Below are 17,044 nucleotides of genomic sequence, written 5' to 3' on the forward strand. Positions count from 1 at the left end.
TAATATAATCAGATTATTTTTTATTACTTTTAGATTAGTGACACTATTTTAGTTAGTGACATTGTGAACATGCAACTGTGTTACTTAATTATTAACTTACTACATTAAAGTCTCAGGGGAGACTGAAATTAATATATTAGGAGAAAGAGATTTCAAAGACACGGTAATAAATGGTTAACCTACTGAGTGATAATTCAAGAGAACATTAATGTGTTCTTCAGTAGGTGATGCAATGTTGTTGAATCTGAGATGATTGTGTGAATCCAGGGCACAGATGCTGAAAAGGTTCAGACTAACCTCAACCACATTGCTTTACTTGTAAATAAAACACTGTAATTCCCAGGAACTAAATATATAAACGATAACACATCTTAGAGAAAGAACGAAATTCACCAGTGGGCGTCGCTCTCTTCATACTAAAGGGCGTGGCCCGTGTTCATGGAGGCGGGGCGTGGAGTGAGTGGGCGTGTCTTCGTCGTGTGTCATGTCTGCTGTCTTTCTTCTTTCTTCTTCTGCTGTTTTCTGTCGCCACGTTGATCGAGAGATATCCCCAGAGTGAAGGTAAGACCTGAACATGATAGACGAGCGAAAACACATCACATCGCGCAGAGCAGCTCATTATCTGACCCATGATACTGTCTCTCTCGCGCTTTCTGAACTTTCTGAACGTGGTGATGTGTGTTAGCAATGCTAACTGTTCTTGTAAAGTGATGAACACGGATATCTGCGATTAATCAAGTGTTTATGAGCGTTATTAAGTGTCTCTCTCCTGCTGTATTTTTTATAAATGGTTTATTAATGAGTTCATGGATCAAACAGATCAACCGATTTCTTGAATAACAACACGACACGTGTCAGTGAAGACCTCGTTTATCATTATTTTTAATGTTATAAACCCGCTATTGTATTTTAAAGTGTGCTGCAGTTATTCTGGCATGGTCATAAAGAGACCCATCTGAGCACATGAGAAATGATTATATATCATATTTGAGCAGAAGTGAGAGTGAAGCAGATGGTTCTGTCTGCTGTATTAAAATCACCCAAACCTGCTCTTCTTTTCTTCTGTGAAACAAGAGATTTTGAAGAATGTTGGGAACCAAACTATCTGAGGATGAACTCTTACACTGTTTCTGTCATGATCCTGCAGTTGTTCAGAAATGCTGACTATTTATTGCACCTTTCTATTATGTTTTACATGTTTAATGTAAAGTTAGTTTTGATATTTAAGGGTGACAAAAAGTCATATTCTAATAATGTAATAAATAATGAAATAACTAATTTTTGGGGACAGGAGGAGATGGTGTTAATGTTGGTGAAGTGTGTGTTTCTCTGTTTCTGCAGCTTCACTGAAGCAGGGTTCACTTACCGTCAGATAAACTCATTACATAAATATTATAATTATATAATAATTTATTGAGCAGATAAAATACATATAATCATTTATTAATCAATTATCATTTTGATGTGTATCTTGTCTTTATATAAAGGCTGAAATGTGAGGTTTATTTGAACATTAACATAAGATATCAGCACGCTATATCTACACCCCCCCCCCCAGTGTGTGTGTCAGTGTGTGTGTGTCAGTGTCAGTGTGTGTGCGTGCGCTGTGATTGGTCGGTTCCTCCTCCTCCTCTCTCCATCATCACCATCAGTCTGTCAGCCGCTGGTGGTTTGCTCTCTGTTTCTCGGCTCGTGACGTCACTGAGTGTTTGCTGAGCTTTTGTCTTGTCCTGAACACTGGCTCTGGTCCGCAGCGCTCCGGATCGGATCGGCGCTGGAGCTGGAGCTGGAGAGGCTGCTGACGGCCGCAGGGTTCATGCAGCAGGAGGATCAGCATCTGGCGCGGTTGGTTGTATTGTGCGTTGATGACCCCTGCTGTGTAGCCGCTCGCCCCACCCCCCGTCTCCCCTCTCTCTCTTTCTCCATCACAGCTCCTGGATCAGCCATGTTTGGCACCGAGTCCTCATGTAAGTAGCCCATCCTCCACCGCGCTCTCTTTATCCTGCATGTATTGTGCTCTGCTGCTCGTCTGTCTCAGCCGTTTCTGTGTGTCTGCTGTGTGTTGTGCTGGACGTGAAGGCCAGGCTGTGTTTGATTCCTCTTACATAAACAGTGATGCGCTCGCACACCTGGGCTTCTGCTCTTAATCATCACCTCGTCTGACCCGAGTCTTCTGGCTGATGTTCTCTGAGCTGACGAGCGTCCAGATAAACGCTCAAATGCACAGCATCGCTCGTGCTGCTCATTTAGTGATGTTTCGTGAGTTTGAGGCCTGCTTCCCTGAACATCCTCAACGCTGTGCTTTTGTAGTTCTTCTCCCACACTTCCTGTTGTGCTGTTTAAAGCATGTGTTTGTGTGTTATTCATCATATGGCACCAGCACTCTTTTAGAGATATGTGTGTGTTTGTGTGGCTGATGCTCAGTTCATCGTTTTTTTTAAGAGAACTTCGAGCACTTTTCAGTGACTTTCAAGTATCTCACACAACTGTTTTTCTAAAGCTCTAAAAAGAACCAATTTAAGTGTTATTTTTAATGAAATGAAAAAAATATACATTTATTATATACATATATACATATATTTGGCAATCAAACAGTTAGGCTTTTTAAAATAAAAAAGACATCAGATATCACAATAACAAGCAGATGGCAGCAGAGGAGCACTTATTGGCTTATTAGTCCTTCATTTACACTTTTTATTTTTTGCGTTATATTTGAATATTCTAAAATTATTATTATATAATATCAAATCAGCAAGAAAATACATTTTGTCAGAAGTTTTGTGCATTGTTTGCGTTGGGAAGTAAGAAAAGTCACAAAGTGTAGATTCTGCATTTTACTGTTCTTAATAAATTTTGTGTGCTTCCCAACTCAAACTCAATGCTTTACTGTCCAATGTACGTTGCCAAGAAATAAATGTGTAGTTTTATTAGTAGCTGCACTTACTAATACAATGGTAATTTTATGATTTATGACGCAAATCATGTTAGTCTGGAGCCCTGATTATGATTCAGTCTGTTTCTGAGCACATGCAGGTTGATTTTTTGTTGTTGTTTGTTTTAGTGTTTTTGATAGAAGTTCTCTTCTAATCACCATGGCTGCATTTATTTGATCAAAAATACAGTAAAAATGCTGATGTATTTTTATGTTAAAATATCTGTTTTCTATGTGAATATGTCAAACCTGTAATGTATTTCTGTGATGCTCCGCTGTATTTTCAGCATCATTCCTCCAGTCTTCAGTGTCACATGATCTTCATAAATCATTCTAATATGATTTGCTGCTCAAGAAACATTTCTGATTATTATCAATGTTGAACATAGTTGTGCTTCACAGTATTTTGTGGAAACTGTAATGCATCTTGAGTCTGATGGGAAGTATTCATTGTTTGACTGGTTTGTTGTGTAGTATTTATTGCTGAACTGGTCTGATGGGTAGTTTTTATTGTTGGACTGGGCTGATGGGTGGTATTTATTGCTGGACTGGTCTGACGGTAGTATTTATTGTTGGAGTGGTCTGATGGGTAGTTTTTATTGTTTGACTGGTCTGATGGGTAGTTTAATTGTTGGACTGGTCTGATGGGTAGTATTTATTGTTGGACTGGTCTGATGGGTAGTTTTTATTGTTTGACTGGTCTGATGGGTAGTATTTATTGTTGGACTGGTCTGATGGGTAGTTTAATTGTTGGACTGGTCTGATGGGTAGTATTTATTGTTGGACTGGTCTGATGGGTAGTATTTATTGTTGGACTGGTCTGATGGGTAATTGTTGAGCTGTTCTGAAGGGTAGTTTATGTTGTTGGACTGGTCTGATGGGTCATTTAATTTTTGGACTGGTCTGATGGGTAGTATTTATTGTTGGACTGGTCTGATGGGTCATTTAATTGTTGAGCTGTTCTGAAGGGTAGTTTTTGTTGTTGGACTGGTCTGATGGGTCATTTAATTGTTGGACTGGTCTGATGGGTATTGTTTATTGTTGGACTGGTCTGATGGGTAATTTAATTGCTGGACTGGTCTGATGGGTAATTTAATTGTTGGAGTGGTCTGATAGGTAATTTAATTGTTGGACTGGTCTGATGGGTAGTTTTTATTGTTGGACTGGTCTGATGGGTAATTTAAGTGTTGGACTGGTCTGATGGGTAGTTTTTATTGTTGGACTGGTCTGATGGGTAATTTAATTGTTGGACTGGTCTGATGGGTAGTTTTTATTGTTGGGCTGGTGTTATGGGTAGGATTTATTGTTGGACTGGTCTGATGGGTAATTGTTGAGCTGTTCTGAAGGGTAGTTTTTGTTGTTGGAGTGGTCTGATGGGTAATTTAATTGTTGGACTGGTCTGATGGGTAGTGTTTATTGTTGGACTGGTCTGATGGGTAGTATTTATTGCTGGACCGGTCTGATGGGTAATTGTTGAGCTGTTCTGAAGGGTAGTTTTTGTTGTTGGACTGGTCTAATGGGTAATTTAATTGCTGGACTGGTCTGATGGGTAATTTAATTGTTGGAGTGGTCTGATGGGTAGTTTTTATTGTTGGACTGGTCTGATGGGTAATTTAATTGTTGGACTGGTCTGATGGGTAATTTAATTGTTGGACTGGTCTTATGGGTAGTTTTTATTGTTGGACTGGTCTGATGGGTAGTATTTATTGCTGAACTGGCTTGATGGGTAGTTTTTATTGCTGGGCTGGCTGGATGGGTAATTTTTATTGTTGGTCTGGTCTGATGGGTAGTTTTTATTGTTGTACTGGTCTGATGGGTAATTTAATTGTTGGACTGGTCTGATGGGTAATTTTTATTGTTGGGCTGGTGTGATGGGTAGTATGTATTGCTGAACTGGCCTGATGGGTAGTTTTTATTGTTGGGCTGGCGTGATGGGTAGTATTTATTGCTGAACTGGCCTGATGGGTAGTTTTTATTGTTGGGCTGGCGTGATGGGTAGTATTTATTGTTGGACTGGTCTGATGGGTAATTTTTATTGTTGGACTGGTCTGATGGGTAATTTAATTGTTGGACTGGTCTGATGGGTAATTTAATTGTTGGACTGGTCTGATGAGTAATTGTTGAGCTGGTCTGATGGGTAGTTTTTATTGTTGGACTGGTCTGATGGGTAGTTTAATTCTTGGACTTGTCTGATGGGTAGTATTTATTGTTGGACAGGTCTGATGGGTAGTTTTCATTGTTGGACTGGTCTGATGGGTAATTGTTGAGCTGGTCTGATGGGTAGTTTTTATTGTTGGACTGGTCTGATGGGTAATAGTTGGACTGGTCTGATGGTAGTATTTATTGTTGGACTGGTCTGATGGGTAATTTTTATTGTTGGTCTGGTCTGATGGGTAGTTTTTATTGTTGGACTGGTCTGATGGGTAGTATTTATTGCTGAACTGGCCTGATGGGTAGTTTTTATTTCTGGGCTGGCCGGATGGGTAATTTTTATTGCTGGGCTGGCCGGATGGGTAATTTTTATTGTTGGTCTGGTCTGATGGGTAGTTTTTATTGTTGGACTGGTCTGATGGGTAATTTAATTGTTGGGCTGGCGTGATGGGTAGTATTTATTGTTGGACTGGTCTGATGGGTAATTTTTATTGTTGGACTGGTCTGATGGGTAATTTAATTGTTGGACTGGTCTGATGAGTAATTTAATTGTTGAGCTGGTCTGATGGGTAGTTTACATTGTTGGACTGGTCTGATGGGTAATTGTTGAGCTGGTCTGATGGGTAGTTTTTATTGTTGGACTGGTCTGATTAGTAATAGTTGGACTTGTCTGATGGTAGTATTTATTGTTGGACTGGTCTGATGGTAGTATTTATTGTTGGACTGGTCTGATAGGTAGTATTTATTGTTGGACTGGTCTGATGGTAGTATTTATTGTTGGACTGGTCTGATGGGTAGTATTTATTGTTGGACTGGTCTGATGGGTAATTTAATTGTTGGACTGGTCTGATGGGTAGTTTTTATTGTTGGACTGGTCTGATGAGTAATTGTTGAGCTGGTCTGATGGGTAGTTTTTATTGTTGGACTGGTCTGATGGGTAGTTTAATTCTTGGACTGGGCTGATGGGTAGTATTTATTGTTGGACTGGTCTGGTGGGTAGTTTTCATTGTTGGACTGGTCTGATGGGTAATTGTTGAGCTGGTCTGATGGGTAGTTTTTATTGTTGGACTGGTCTGATGGGTAGTTTAATTCTTGGACTTGTCTGATGGGTAGTATTTATTGTTGGACTGGTCTGATGGGTAGTTTTCATTGTTGGACTGGTATGATGGGTAGTTTTTATTGTTGGACTGGTCTGATGGGTAATTGTTGAGCTGGTCTGATGGGTAGTTTTTATTGTTGGACTGGTCTGATGGGTAGTTTAATTCTTGGACTTGTCTGATGGGTAGTATTTATTGTTGGACTGGTCTGATGGGTAGTTTTCATTGTTGGACTGGTATGATGGGTAGTTTTTATTGTTGGACTGGTCTGATGGGTAATTGTTGGACTGGTCTGATGGTAGTATTTATTGTTGGACTGGTCTGATGGGTAGTAATTATTGTTAGACTTGTCTGATGGGTAGTTTTTATTGTTGGACTGGTGTGATGGGTAGTATTTATTGCTGAACTGGTCTGATGGGTAGTTTTTATTGTTAAACTGGTCTGATGGGTAGTATTTATTGCTGAACTGGTCTGATGGGTAGTTTTTATTGTTTCATTGCTGAACTGGTTTGATGGGTAGTTTTTATTGTTGGGCTGGTGTGATGGGTAGTATTTATTGCTGAACTGGTCTGATGGGTAGTTTTTATTGTTGGGCTGGTCTTATGGGTAGTTTTTATTGTTGGACTGGTCTGATGGGTAATTTAATTGTTGGTCTGGTCTGATAGGTAATTGTTGAGCTGGTCTGATGGGTAGTATTTATTTTTGGACTGGTCTGATGGGGGAGTAGGCCTTTCACAATAACTTTTTGTTGTGCAATAAATTGCTCCAGAAATAATTGCGATAAGTGGTATTATTATCTTAAAGACCATTTTATGCCACTGGATATATAATCATAATGTAACAAAATAATGCAAGAAGGTCTACACTTCCAATTGACAACAAATGTTTAATTTTTAAGAATATATAGATTATGGAAATTAAGTATCAAAATATTACATACCTTAAAAAACTTGAATAAATAGTAAATAAAAATGTTCTAACAAAAAGTGAAAAGTAAAAGTAAGTAAGTCCAAAAATACTTTTATGGAGATTTTCTCCCTGCAGATTTTACCCAGACCTTCTTATTGCGCCACAAAAAATGATTGAGATCATATACATATATTGCACGATAAATTGATATATTATTGCGACAGGTCTAATGGGGAGTTTGAGCTTGTTTCCCAGTGTTGAGTGGGGCTGGTGAATGTGGCCTGGATCAGTGGTCTTCATGAATGGAGCGTCTGTGTTGAAGTGGCTCTCTCAGCTGAATGAATGAGCACAGCTGCTGTCAGACGTCTGCCATGTGTTTGACTGAGTGAAAACTGAGTGTCTATTAGACCGCTCGTCAGTCAGATGTGCCGTCACATGATCTCCTGTCACTCTCATTGACTGAAAGGACATTGATCACATTAAAAAAAAAACTGTCCCATTATCACGCTTTTTCAAACCCAGACCTTCTTTCTTCTGCGGAACATAGAAGATATTTTGAAGAGTGATTCAACTGCTTTTGTCTCTACAGTGAAAGTCAGTGATCTTCTCTTGTGTTTAACAGAAGAAACACAGTGGTACAGGTTTGAACACTGAGGGAGAGTAAATGCTGACAGAAGGATGATTTTCCTCTCATTTGGTTGTGTGATCTGCTGTCTGTCTCTTCATTCAAATGTGATAGTGATGCTGTAATGATGGGAGACCTGCAGCGGCAACAACTCACAGAAAACAATCATGAAGATGATCAACAATCAGTTGGATTATACATTGATAGTTTTTGCTAAAATATTTCTTGTTAGACATTAAATGCAGGATTCATACTGTACATGCAACTCAAGTATTGTTATAAGAGCAGTGACCGTGAATGGACCTTTGTAGTGTGATGTAAATGTAATATATTACTATGTGTGTGTGCTCCTCGTACAAGTTAATATTTAGTCTGTGCTTTTTTTAATCATTTGCAAATTACTGATTTTAACTTCTACTTTAGACTGGAAAGCAATCATATGTTTTAAAATGTAATGGTTTTTAACCCTGTTTTGCTATGTATAGCACAAATTACATAGATGTGTTCACTGTATTTGTCTTTATAGCCTTCATTTTCCACATTGTTTGGAGGACTGCACTGTGCAGGATGTAGAATATCATAAAAAAAAATGTAATTCAAAATTTTTCATCTGATTAATGAAAGAAAAAAACTGAGAGGTTAATGGTTCGTTGCAGCTCTATTGCTCACACCGACAGATTGACAGGTGCAGAGATGTTCGCTCATCTCACTGACTACATGTCTGTATTTAACCTTCCCAGAATGCATCTGGATGGGACAGATTTCAGAATCACTCGTCTGCTGTGACAGGAAGTGCTCATCAGATCAGCTGGTATCCTCAAAGGCAAATAGGCATGATATTCATATTGTTTTCTGGCTAGTCGCATTTATTGTCATTTGTAAAAGAGAAAGTGATGTGACACTCATCAGATGTGCATGGTGAGTATTAGATGCTGAGGAAGCACACAGTGGTTGTGTTGGACGTGCTGGTTCAGTTTTACAGTGATCCGCCGGCTGATTCAGTGTTATTCCAGCTTTATAGCACTGTGAAGGTGAGATGAACGTGTCATGTTATCAGAACTTCATATACATGACCCTCACAGAGAATCAAAGTGTAAGGAATGTTTCTCTTCTAAACTCATTTCTGTCTGTCTCGCTGTGCGTCTGATGCGTTTGTTCCTCTCACCTGCTGCTCCCGTCCTTCTGTCTAAACTCGTCTGTTTTTCGGTGTTTTCTCTGCAGTGAGCATGTTCCTCAACACTCTGACCCCTAAGTTCTACGTGGCGCTGACGGGCACCTCATCCCTCATCTCTGGACTCATACTGGTGAGTTTGATTCACTCCGGTCAAATACTGCAGAATGAAGTGACTTCATTAGGATTTCACTGGAATATAAAGTATCTGAATGAGTCTCTAGATTTTGGTTTGTGGCTATATATTGCAGTATTGATTTAGTTTAATCTTTTCCTTGCTATTTAATAACTAAATTGATTCTGTATTGATCAAGTTAGAATCATTACAGAAACTATTTGTTGAGTTAGTTATTGAAGGGAGCAGCTGAATATATCATTAATGTTCAGACAGACCTTTGAACCTGAGATGATGATGATGATGATGATGATGAAGGAGTGTGTCTCTGTGCTGCAGATCTTCGAGTGGTGGTACTTCAGGAAGTATGGGACGTCGTTCATCGAGCAGGTGTCTGTCAGTCATCTGCGTCCTCTGTTAGGTGGAGTAGATAACAGCTCGCCCAACAGCTCCAGCAGCAGTAACGGAGACACCGACTCCAGCCGACAGAGTGTGTCAGGTCAGTTACTGAAGAAGAAACACATCAAGCTGCTGCTGGAGCTCCTCACAAGAACTCCAGTCTGACGTGAAAGGACAAAGTATATTTCAGACGTCCGCGTCCCGTCCGCATTACTTTATCAATTTTAATTGTATAGCGCTTTTTACGATTCAAATTGTTGTAAAGCCGTTTTACAGAAATTTATGTTTCTATGATATTTAGAAGTAGCTTATCAGTGGTGACTCTGTGACAAACACAATTGTTTTATACGTGTAGCATAGCCTATTTTAATAATGCAGCAAACCTTTTTAAATATTTTGATAAATTACTGAAAATAAATATATGACTTTTTAAACCGTTTAACTGTTTGTAAAAATTTGTCAAAATTCTTAACGGTCGGTTAACGGTTAACTGGTTAAAATTAACATCCCTAGTTTAACCCAAGCTAAAGAATAAGAATGCGCATTTGAACATATATAACAGCAGTCTAAGATTATGATATGCATTATTTGAATACTTGGTGAAAGAGATGTGTTTTTAATCTAGATTTAAACAGAGAGAGTGTGTCTGAACCCCGAACATTATCAGGAAGGCTATTCCAGAGTTTGGGAGCCAAATGTGAGAAAGCTCTACCTCCTTTAGTGGACTTTGCAATCCTAGGAACGACCAAAAGTCCAGTGTTTTGTGACCTTAGGGTGCGTGATGGGTTGTAGCGTGGTAGAAGGCTAGTTAGGTACGCAGGAGCTAAACCATTTAGGACCTTATAGGTAAGTAATGATAATTTATAACTGATACAGAACTTAATAGGTAGCCAGTGCAGAGACTGTAAAATTGGGGTAATATGATCATATTTTCTTGACCTGGTAAGGACTCTAGCTGTATTTTGGACGACCTGTAGCTTGTTTATTGACGAAGCAGGACAACCACCTAGAAGTGCATTACAATAGTCCAGTCTAGAGGTCATGAATGCATGAACTAGCTTTTCTGCATCAGAAACAGATAACATGTTTCGTAGCTTGCCAATGTTTCTAAGATGGAAGAATGCAGTTTTTGTAACATGGGAAATATGATTTTCAAAAGACAAATTGCTGTCTAATATAACACCCAGATTTCTGACTGTAGAGGAAGTAACAGTACATCCGTCTAGTTGCAGATTGTAATCTACAAGATTCTGTGTAGTGTTTTTTGGTCCAATAATTAATTATCTCTGTCTTATCCGAATTTAATTGGAGAAAATTATTGGTCATCCAATCTTTTACATTTTTAACACACTCTGTTAGCTTAGATAATTGAGAAGTTTGATCTGGTCTCGTTGAGATATATAGCTGAGTATCATCAGCATAACAGTGGAAGCTAATTCCGTATTTTCTAATAATATTACCAAGGGGCAACATGTATATTGAAAATAGAAGGGGACCTAGGACGGATCCTTGTGGCACTCCATATTTTACTGATGATAAATGAGATGACTCTCCATTTAATTAAACAAAATGGTAGCGATCGGACAGGTAGGATCTAAACCATCTCAGAGCCTGCCCTTGAATACCTGTATAGTTTTGTAATCGATCTATGAGTATGTCATGATCTATGGTGTCGAACGCAGCACTAAGATCAAGTAAGACTAGAAATGTGATGCAGCCTTGATCTGACGCAAGGAGCAGGTCATTTGTAATTTTAACAAGTGCAGTTTCTGTGCTATGGTGGGGCCTGAAACCTGACTGAAATTCTTCATACATATCATTTTTATGCAGGAAGGTGCTCAATTGAGCAGACACAACTTTTTCTTAAATTTTTACAGTGATGAGTTTATTTAGCTCTTCCTGTCCTATGGTTGTAAAGCACTGCAGTTTATCTTTGGGTGCGATGGATGAAACTGAAGTGTTAGACGCTGTAGAATCTACATTCACTATTGTATTTCTAATGTTATCTATTTTATCAGTGAAGAAATTTATAAAATCATTACTATTTAATGTTGGTGGAATATTTGAATCAGGTGGCGTCTGGTAATTTGTTAACTTAGCCACTGTGCTAAATAAAAACCTTGGATTGTTTTGGTTATTTTCAGAAAGTGAAGTATACCGGGGCCTTAACACACTGTGGTTAGCTGCTCATCAGTCACTTACTAGATGAACTCAAATACAGTCAGTGTGTATGCTAATGTTTCGTGTGTGTGTGTGTGTGTTTAGAGTGTAAGGTTTGGCGAAATCCTCTCAATCTGTTCAGAGGAGCTGAATATAACCGGTGAGTGAACGTCTCAGCCTCTTCAGGGCTTCATTTGATAAGAAAAAAATGCTGTTAGTAACTGTGTTAGACTCAAAGCTGCACAATGTTTTTTGGGCTCTTTCTTGTTTTGATGATAATTGAGATGCTGATGTGAATGTGTTTGCCGCAGGTACACGTGGGTGACGGGAAGAGAGCCGCTCACATACTACGACATGAATCTGTCGGCACAAGATCATCAGACCTTCTTCACCTGTGATTCTGATCACCTGCGGCCTGCAGACGCCAGTAAGAGCACCGCTTTACCATCAACATCCAGAGCAGTGTCTGGAGGACCTGCTGTTTATGAGTGTGTGTGTGTGTGTGTGTGTGTGTGTGTGACAGTAATGCAGAAGGCCTGGAGAGAGAGGAATCCTCAGGCTCGGATCACAGCCGCTCATGAAGCTCTGGAGCTGGAGGAGTGAGTGTGTTTTTTTACTGTAGTAATGTTCTCTCAGCACGTTTGATTCTTGGTTGTTGTCCCGTGCTGTCAGTGTAAATGTGTTTAATGGTCAGGAGTGTTTAGTGTTGAATGTGTTGTGTGTGTTGTAGTTGTGCGACGGCGTATATTCTCCTCGCTGAGGAAGAGGCCACGACGATCGTGGAGGCAGAGAAACTCTTCAAACAAGCGCTGAAGATCGGAGAGAGCTGCTACCGGCGCAGCCAACAACTACAGCATCACGGAGCACAGTATGAAGCCCAGCACAGTGAGTACATGCACACACACACACACACACACACACACACACACACACACATACACACTGACACACACACACACATACACACTGACACACACACACACACACGCAGACACAAACACACACACACACACTCACACTCACACACACTCACACACACACACCCACACGCACACACACACACACTCTCTCACACACACACACACACACACACACACACACACACACTCACTCACTCACTCTCACACACACACACACACACACACACACACACACACACACACTCACTCACTCTCACACACACACACACTCTCTCTCTCTCACACACACTCACTCACTCTCACACACACACACACACTCTCTCTCTCTCACACACACACACACACACACTCACACACTCTCACACACACACACACTCTCTCTCTCTCTCACACACACACACACACACTCACTCACTCACACACACACACACACTCTCTCTCTCTCTCACACACACACACACACACACACACTCACACACTCTCACACACACACAAACACACACACACACACACACGGTCATATAATCCTACACAGACATATATAATCATATACACTCACACTCTCTCTCACACACACACGCGCACACACACACACACACACATTAATGGATCAAACACTCACAGGCTCAGAGTGAATGTTTTTAGGGTCAGAGGTCATACCATACGTGTTCTCTGTTGTCAGATGTCACACTGTCAATCACAGTAGAGTCATGTATACATATAAGACACCTATTAATTATGAAGTGTGTAAATTATCTTTTGGTCTTCACGTTGATGTGTGTGTGTGTGTGTGTGTGTGTGTGTGTGTGTGTGTGTGTGCAGATACAGTGCTGTTTTCAGGCGTTGTGTAGTATAATGTGTCAGAACACGAGCGAATGTTAAAGCAGAAGTAACTCATTCAAATGAAACTGTGTGTGTGTGTGTGTGTGTGTGTGTTTCACAGGAAGAGACACAAACGTGTTAGTCTACATCAAGAGAAGACTGGCCATGTGCTCCAGAAAGCTCGGCCGCACACGAGAAGCTGTCAAGATGATGCGAGACGTGAGTGACCTTTGACTCCTGACACACAGAAGACACAAACCCTCGTTGTTATTAATAATGCGGTCAGAAAACTGCTCTCAGATATCAAGCGTGAGCGGCGCTGTTGAATTATTGTGCTCGCTGAGGTAATCATGCACTCATGATTCAGATCACTCTTCAGTAGCTCAAAGGCCTGTGGTCGGTGTAACACACATCTGTAGAGTGATGCGCAGGAGTTTCCCGAGCTGTCGTTGTGTTTCCTGCAGTTAATGAAGGAGTTTCCTCTGCTCAGCATGTTCAACATCCACGAGAACCTGCTGGAGTCTCTTCTGGAGCTGCAGAACTACGCAGACGTCCAGGCCGTGCTGGCCAAGTACGACGGTACGAGCACATCTCACTTCTGCTAGCTCAGTTTCTCTTGCATCCGATAGAGACGCCTGACTCGTGCCGAAGATATCAGCTCCTTTCTGATGTTTACAACCAGTGTCAGCCAGAAGATATGAAGATATGAAGATGAGCTCTGTCCCGCTCTGCTGTGATGAAACATTTTCTTTTTGGGGAAATTTTATTTAACTTGAATTCCTCCAGTGCATTCAGTTTAAAGCAAAGACATTTAAAGCATTATGTGTAGAGTGTCTGTTATTTGACCTGAGAAGCGTCTGTGAGTGTGTACTTCAGCATGATCTCAGCCGTGAAACGCTTTGTTCTCGTTCACAGACATCAGTTTGCCCAAGTCTGCGACCATCTGCTACACAGCAGCGCTGCTGAAGGCCAGAGCCGTGTCTGACAAGTGAGTCTCCATCAACACACTTCACATCGTCACTGCACGTGCTGACGGAAATGCTATTTTAAATGAAAAATAAAAGAGGTGACTTCCACATGAAAGCAGAACGTGTCACTCAGAGTCCTCTAGTGTTGTACTAGCATCGGTCATAGAGCGTCCCAGTGTTCCCAGCCTGCTCCCAGTGCGCACACACACACACACACACACACACTCAGGGCCGGGTCAGCTCTAGAGTCGAGGAGTGTCTCCGTCAGATCAGTGCTGTACTGTGTGTTGTCTCTCAGTCTCCGTCTGCTGTGGCTCGTCTGCAGGTTCTCTCCAGAAGCGGCGTCTCGCAGAGGTTTGAGCACAGCAGAAATGAACGCAGTAGAAGCCATACACAGAGCAGTGGAGTTCAACCCACACGTACCGAAAGTGAGCATCATCATCATCATCTTCATCATCCTCCTGCTCGTCCTGCTCAGCCGTAACCTGCCTCTCGTTCTCTCCGCAGTACCTCTTAGAGATGAAGAGCTTGATTCTGCCTCCGGAGCACATCCTGAAGCGTGGAGACAGCGAGGCCATCGCCTACACCTTCTTCCACCTGCAGCACTGGAAGCGTGTGGAGGGAGCGCTCAACCTGCTGCACTGCACCTGGGAGGGAAGTGAGTGAGAGACATCACAGAGCGCTTCACACGTGGAGATCTGCTGCAGGAGCCTTCTCTGTAGCTGTGGAATACACTAAAACCCTGTACCTTTTAATTAGTGTAATTACTCTGTGTGCCTCTGTTACGGGAGTCATCAGGAACAAATGCCTTCATTTCTCGTCTTTTTAAGAAGCAAACATTTTTTTCGATATGAAACTTCTGTTGAAGTGTTTAAGTGAAATGTCAGAAAAGCTGCTAGTGACTCACTGTTGCTCCAAAGTTTAGAAATGCATTTTAAAAACCACTTCTTTGTGTTGATTGCACAGCTTTCAGGATGATCCCGTATCCTCTGGAGAAAGGCCACCTCTTCTATCCGTATCCAGTCTGTACAGAGACCGCGGACAGAGAACTGCTACCAAGTAAGAGATTTTCCTGCACCTCTCCTGTAGATGAAGAGTAGTGTTTCTGACACGTTCCCATAGTGTAATTATACAAGCGTCCAGCTCCTGGTGTCAGATCTCTCCTGATTGTGATCAAGTAAAGGTCAGAATAAGGTCAGTAATATCTCCAGATGAACTCTTCCTGGACTGAAGCAGCTCAGCTTTACTTGATTCTCCATCAATCATGTTTTAGAGTCTCAAATCTGATCCTCAGGATCTTCTGAGGAGCTTTACTTTCACTGTTCCTCAGCGGAGGAATGATCTTCACAAGCCTCCAGAACATCTCACATCTTCTGAGGAGCCTTGATTTCTTCAGCTCTCCATCACTGTGTTATATGTGCGGATCATCTACATCTCATCTCAATGACACACATCACTGGAGATACAGAGAGATTAAATATTGAGAGGCTACTCTCTGACTATTATTTCATGTCAGGCTTTTAAAAGAGTCCTGACACAACCCTGTGTGTCTCAAACCCGTCTGCTACTGTTCTACTGTCTACCACAGCTGCAGCAGTAGTTAACCCTGACTGTGTGTGTGTGTGTGTGTGTGTGTGTGTAAGCAGTGTTCCACGAGGTGTCAGTGTATCCCAAGAAGGAGCTGCCGTTCTTCATCCTGTTCACGGCGGGTCTCTGCTCGTTCACAGCGATGCTGGCGCTCCTCACGCATCAGTTCCCGGAGCTCATGGGAGTGTTCGCTAAAGCCGTGAGTGTCTCACACTTCAGTTCTCCAGACGAGCACAGATTGAAGAAGAGACCTCATCACACTCGTATTTGAAATCTCAGTTCATTGTGTAATCATGAACAGTTCATGAGTAAAAAAATATTTTGACCAAGTTCAGCTCTATAGTGGCTAAGATGTGTTACTGGGCAAATATTAGAATTTTTTTTTTTTTTCAGACATTAAAATGATCTAGAAAATGTTTTCCATTGTATTACTGGTTATGATGTGATGGTGTGAGACTGTGTTATATCTGCGTTGTTTGTGTCTCGTCCATCAGTTCCTGAGCACCCTGTTCGCTCCGCTGAACTTCATCATGGAGAAGGTGGAGAGTATTCTTCCCTCGAGTCTGTGGCACCAGCTCACGCGGATCTGATCTCACGGACATGCATTATTATTATTATTATTATTATTATTATTATTATTATTATTGACTGAGGTGCCAAGATCTTCAGAAGTGCCCAGAAGACAGAAACACAACCCACATCAAACACAGAAGGACTTCATTTCCCCCTTCATCTCCTGTAAATATTTCTGTTTAAAACTTTTAAACGCCATGGGTATACCAAGAAAAAATAAAACAATTTCTGTACTGCTGCAAATCAGCTGTCTCCATTTTTGAAGAAAATCCTCTTTCTGTGTTCTGAAGTTTGATGACATGCGTTCACACACAAACACACACCTGGAGTCACACCGGTTCAGATGTGAACGTCTTCCTGTACACGTGCATCACATGACACATTGGTGGATTGTGCTCCAGCCAATCAGAAGATCAGTGTCAGACTCAGAGCAGACTGTAGAGCTGGTGAGAGAGAGACTAATGCGTCTGCTTCTGGTGAGGGTCTCAGGTCAGCAGCTGAAGAACAGCGAGAGTGAAGGTGCTGGAAACACACCGCTGTGTCCTGACATCACTGAACACACCAGACCCGAAGGAAGATTTGGTTATTGGTCCTAAACCAGACACTGAATGTTTC

The 17,044-nt window shown here is 41.3% G+C and overlaps 1 protein-coding gene across 4 annotated transcripts; it reads left to right on the forward strand.

Annotated features, from left to right (window-relative positions):
• The first annotated feature begins 425 nt into the window (after positions 1–425).
• On the forward strand, positions 426–16,667 carry LOC113062883 (suppressor of tumorigenicity 7 protein homolog). 4 transcript variants are annotated; one of them, XM_026232937.1, is made up of 16 exons: positions 426–561; positions 1,755–1,967; positions 8,936–9,018; positions 9,340–9,499; positions 11,665–11,719; positions 11,871–11,986; positions 12,083–12,158; positions 12,290–12,444; positions 13,423–13,520; positions 13,766–13,880; positions 14,217–14,289; positions 14,595–14,697; positions 14,777–14,927; positions 15,227–15,328; positions 15,913–16,055; positions 16,351–16,667. In XM_026232937.1, the coding sequence occupies exons 2-16, from the start codon at positions 1,817–1,819 to the stop codon at positions 16,444–16,446; spliced, it is 1,677 nt and encodes a 558-aa protein (XP_026088722.1). In that variant the 5' UTR covers positions 426–561; positions 1,755–1,816; the 3' UTR covers positions 16,447–16,667. The 4 variants fall into 4 exon arrangements, with proteins under 4 accessions (XP_026088722.1, XP_026088723.1, XP_026088724.1 ...); XM_026232938.1 differs by having other exon boundaries at positions 15,916–16,055; XM_026232939.1 differs by having other exon boundaries at positions 15,236–15,328.
• The last annotated feature ends 377 nt before the right edge of the window (positions 16,668–17,044 follow it).

This window comes from Carassius auratus, chromosome 45 (assembly GCF_003368295.1).
Source record: "Carassius auratus strain Wakin chromosome 45, ASM336829v1, whole genome shotgun sequence".
Taxonomy (NCBI): domain Eukaryota; kingdom Metazoa; phylum Chordata; class Actinopteri; order Cypriniformes; family Cyprinidae; genus Carassius; species Carassius auratus.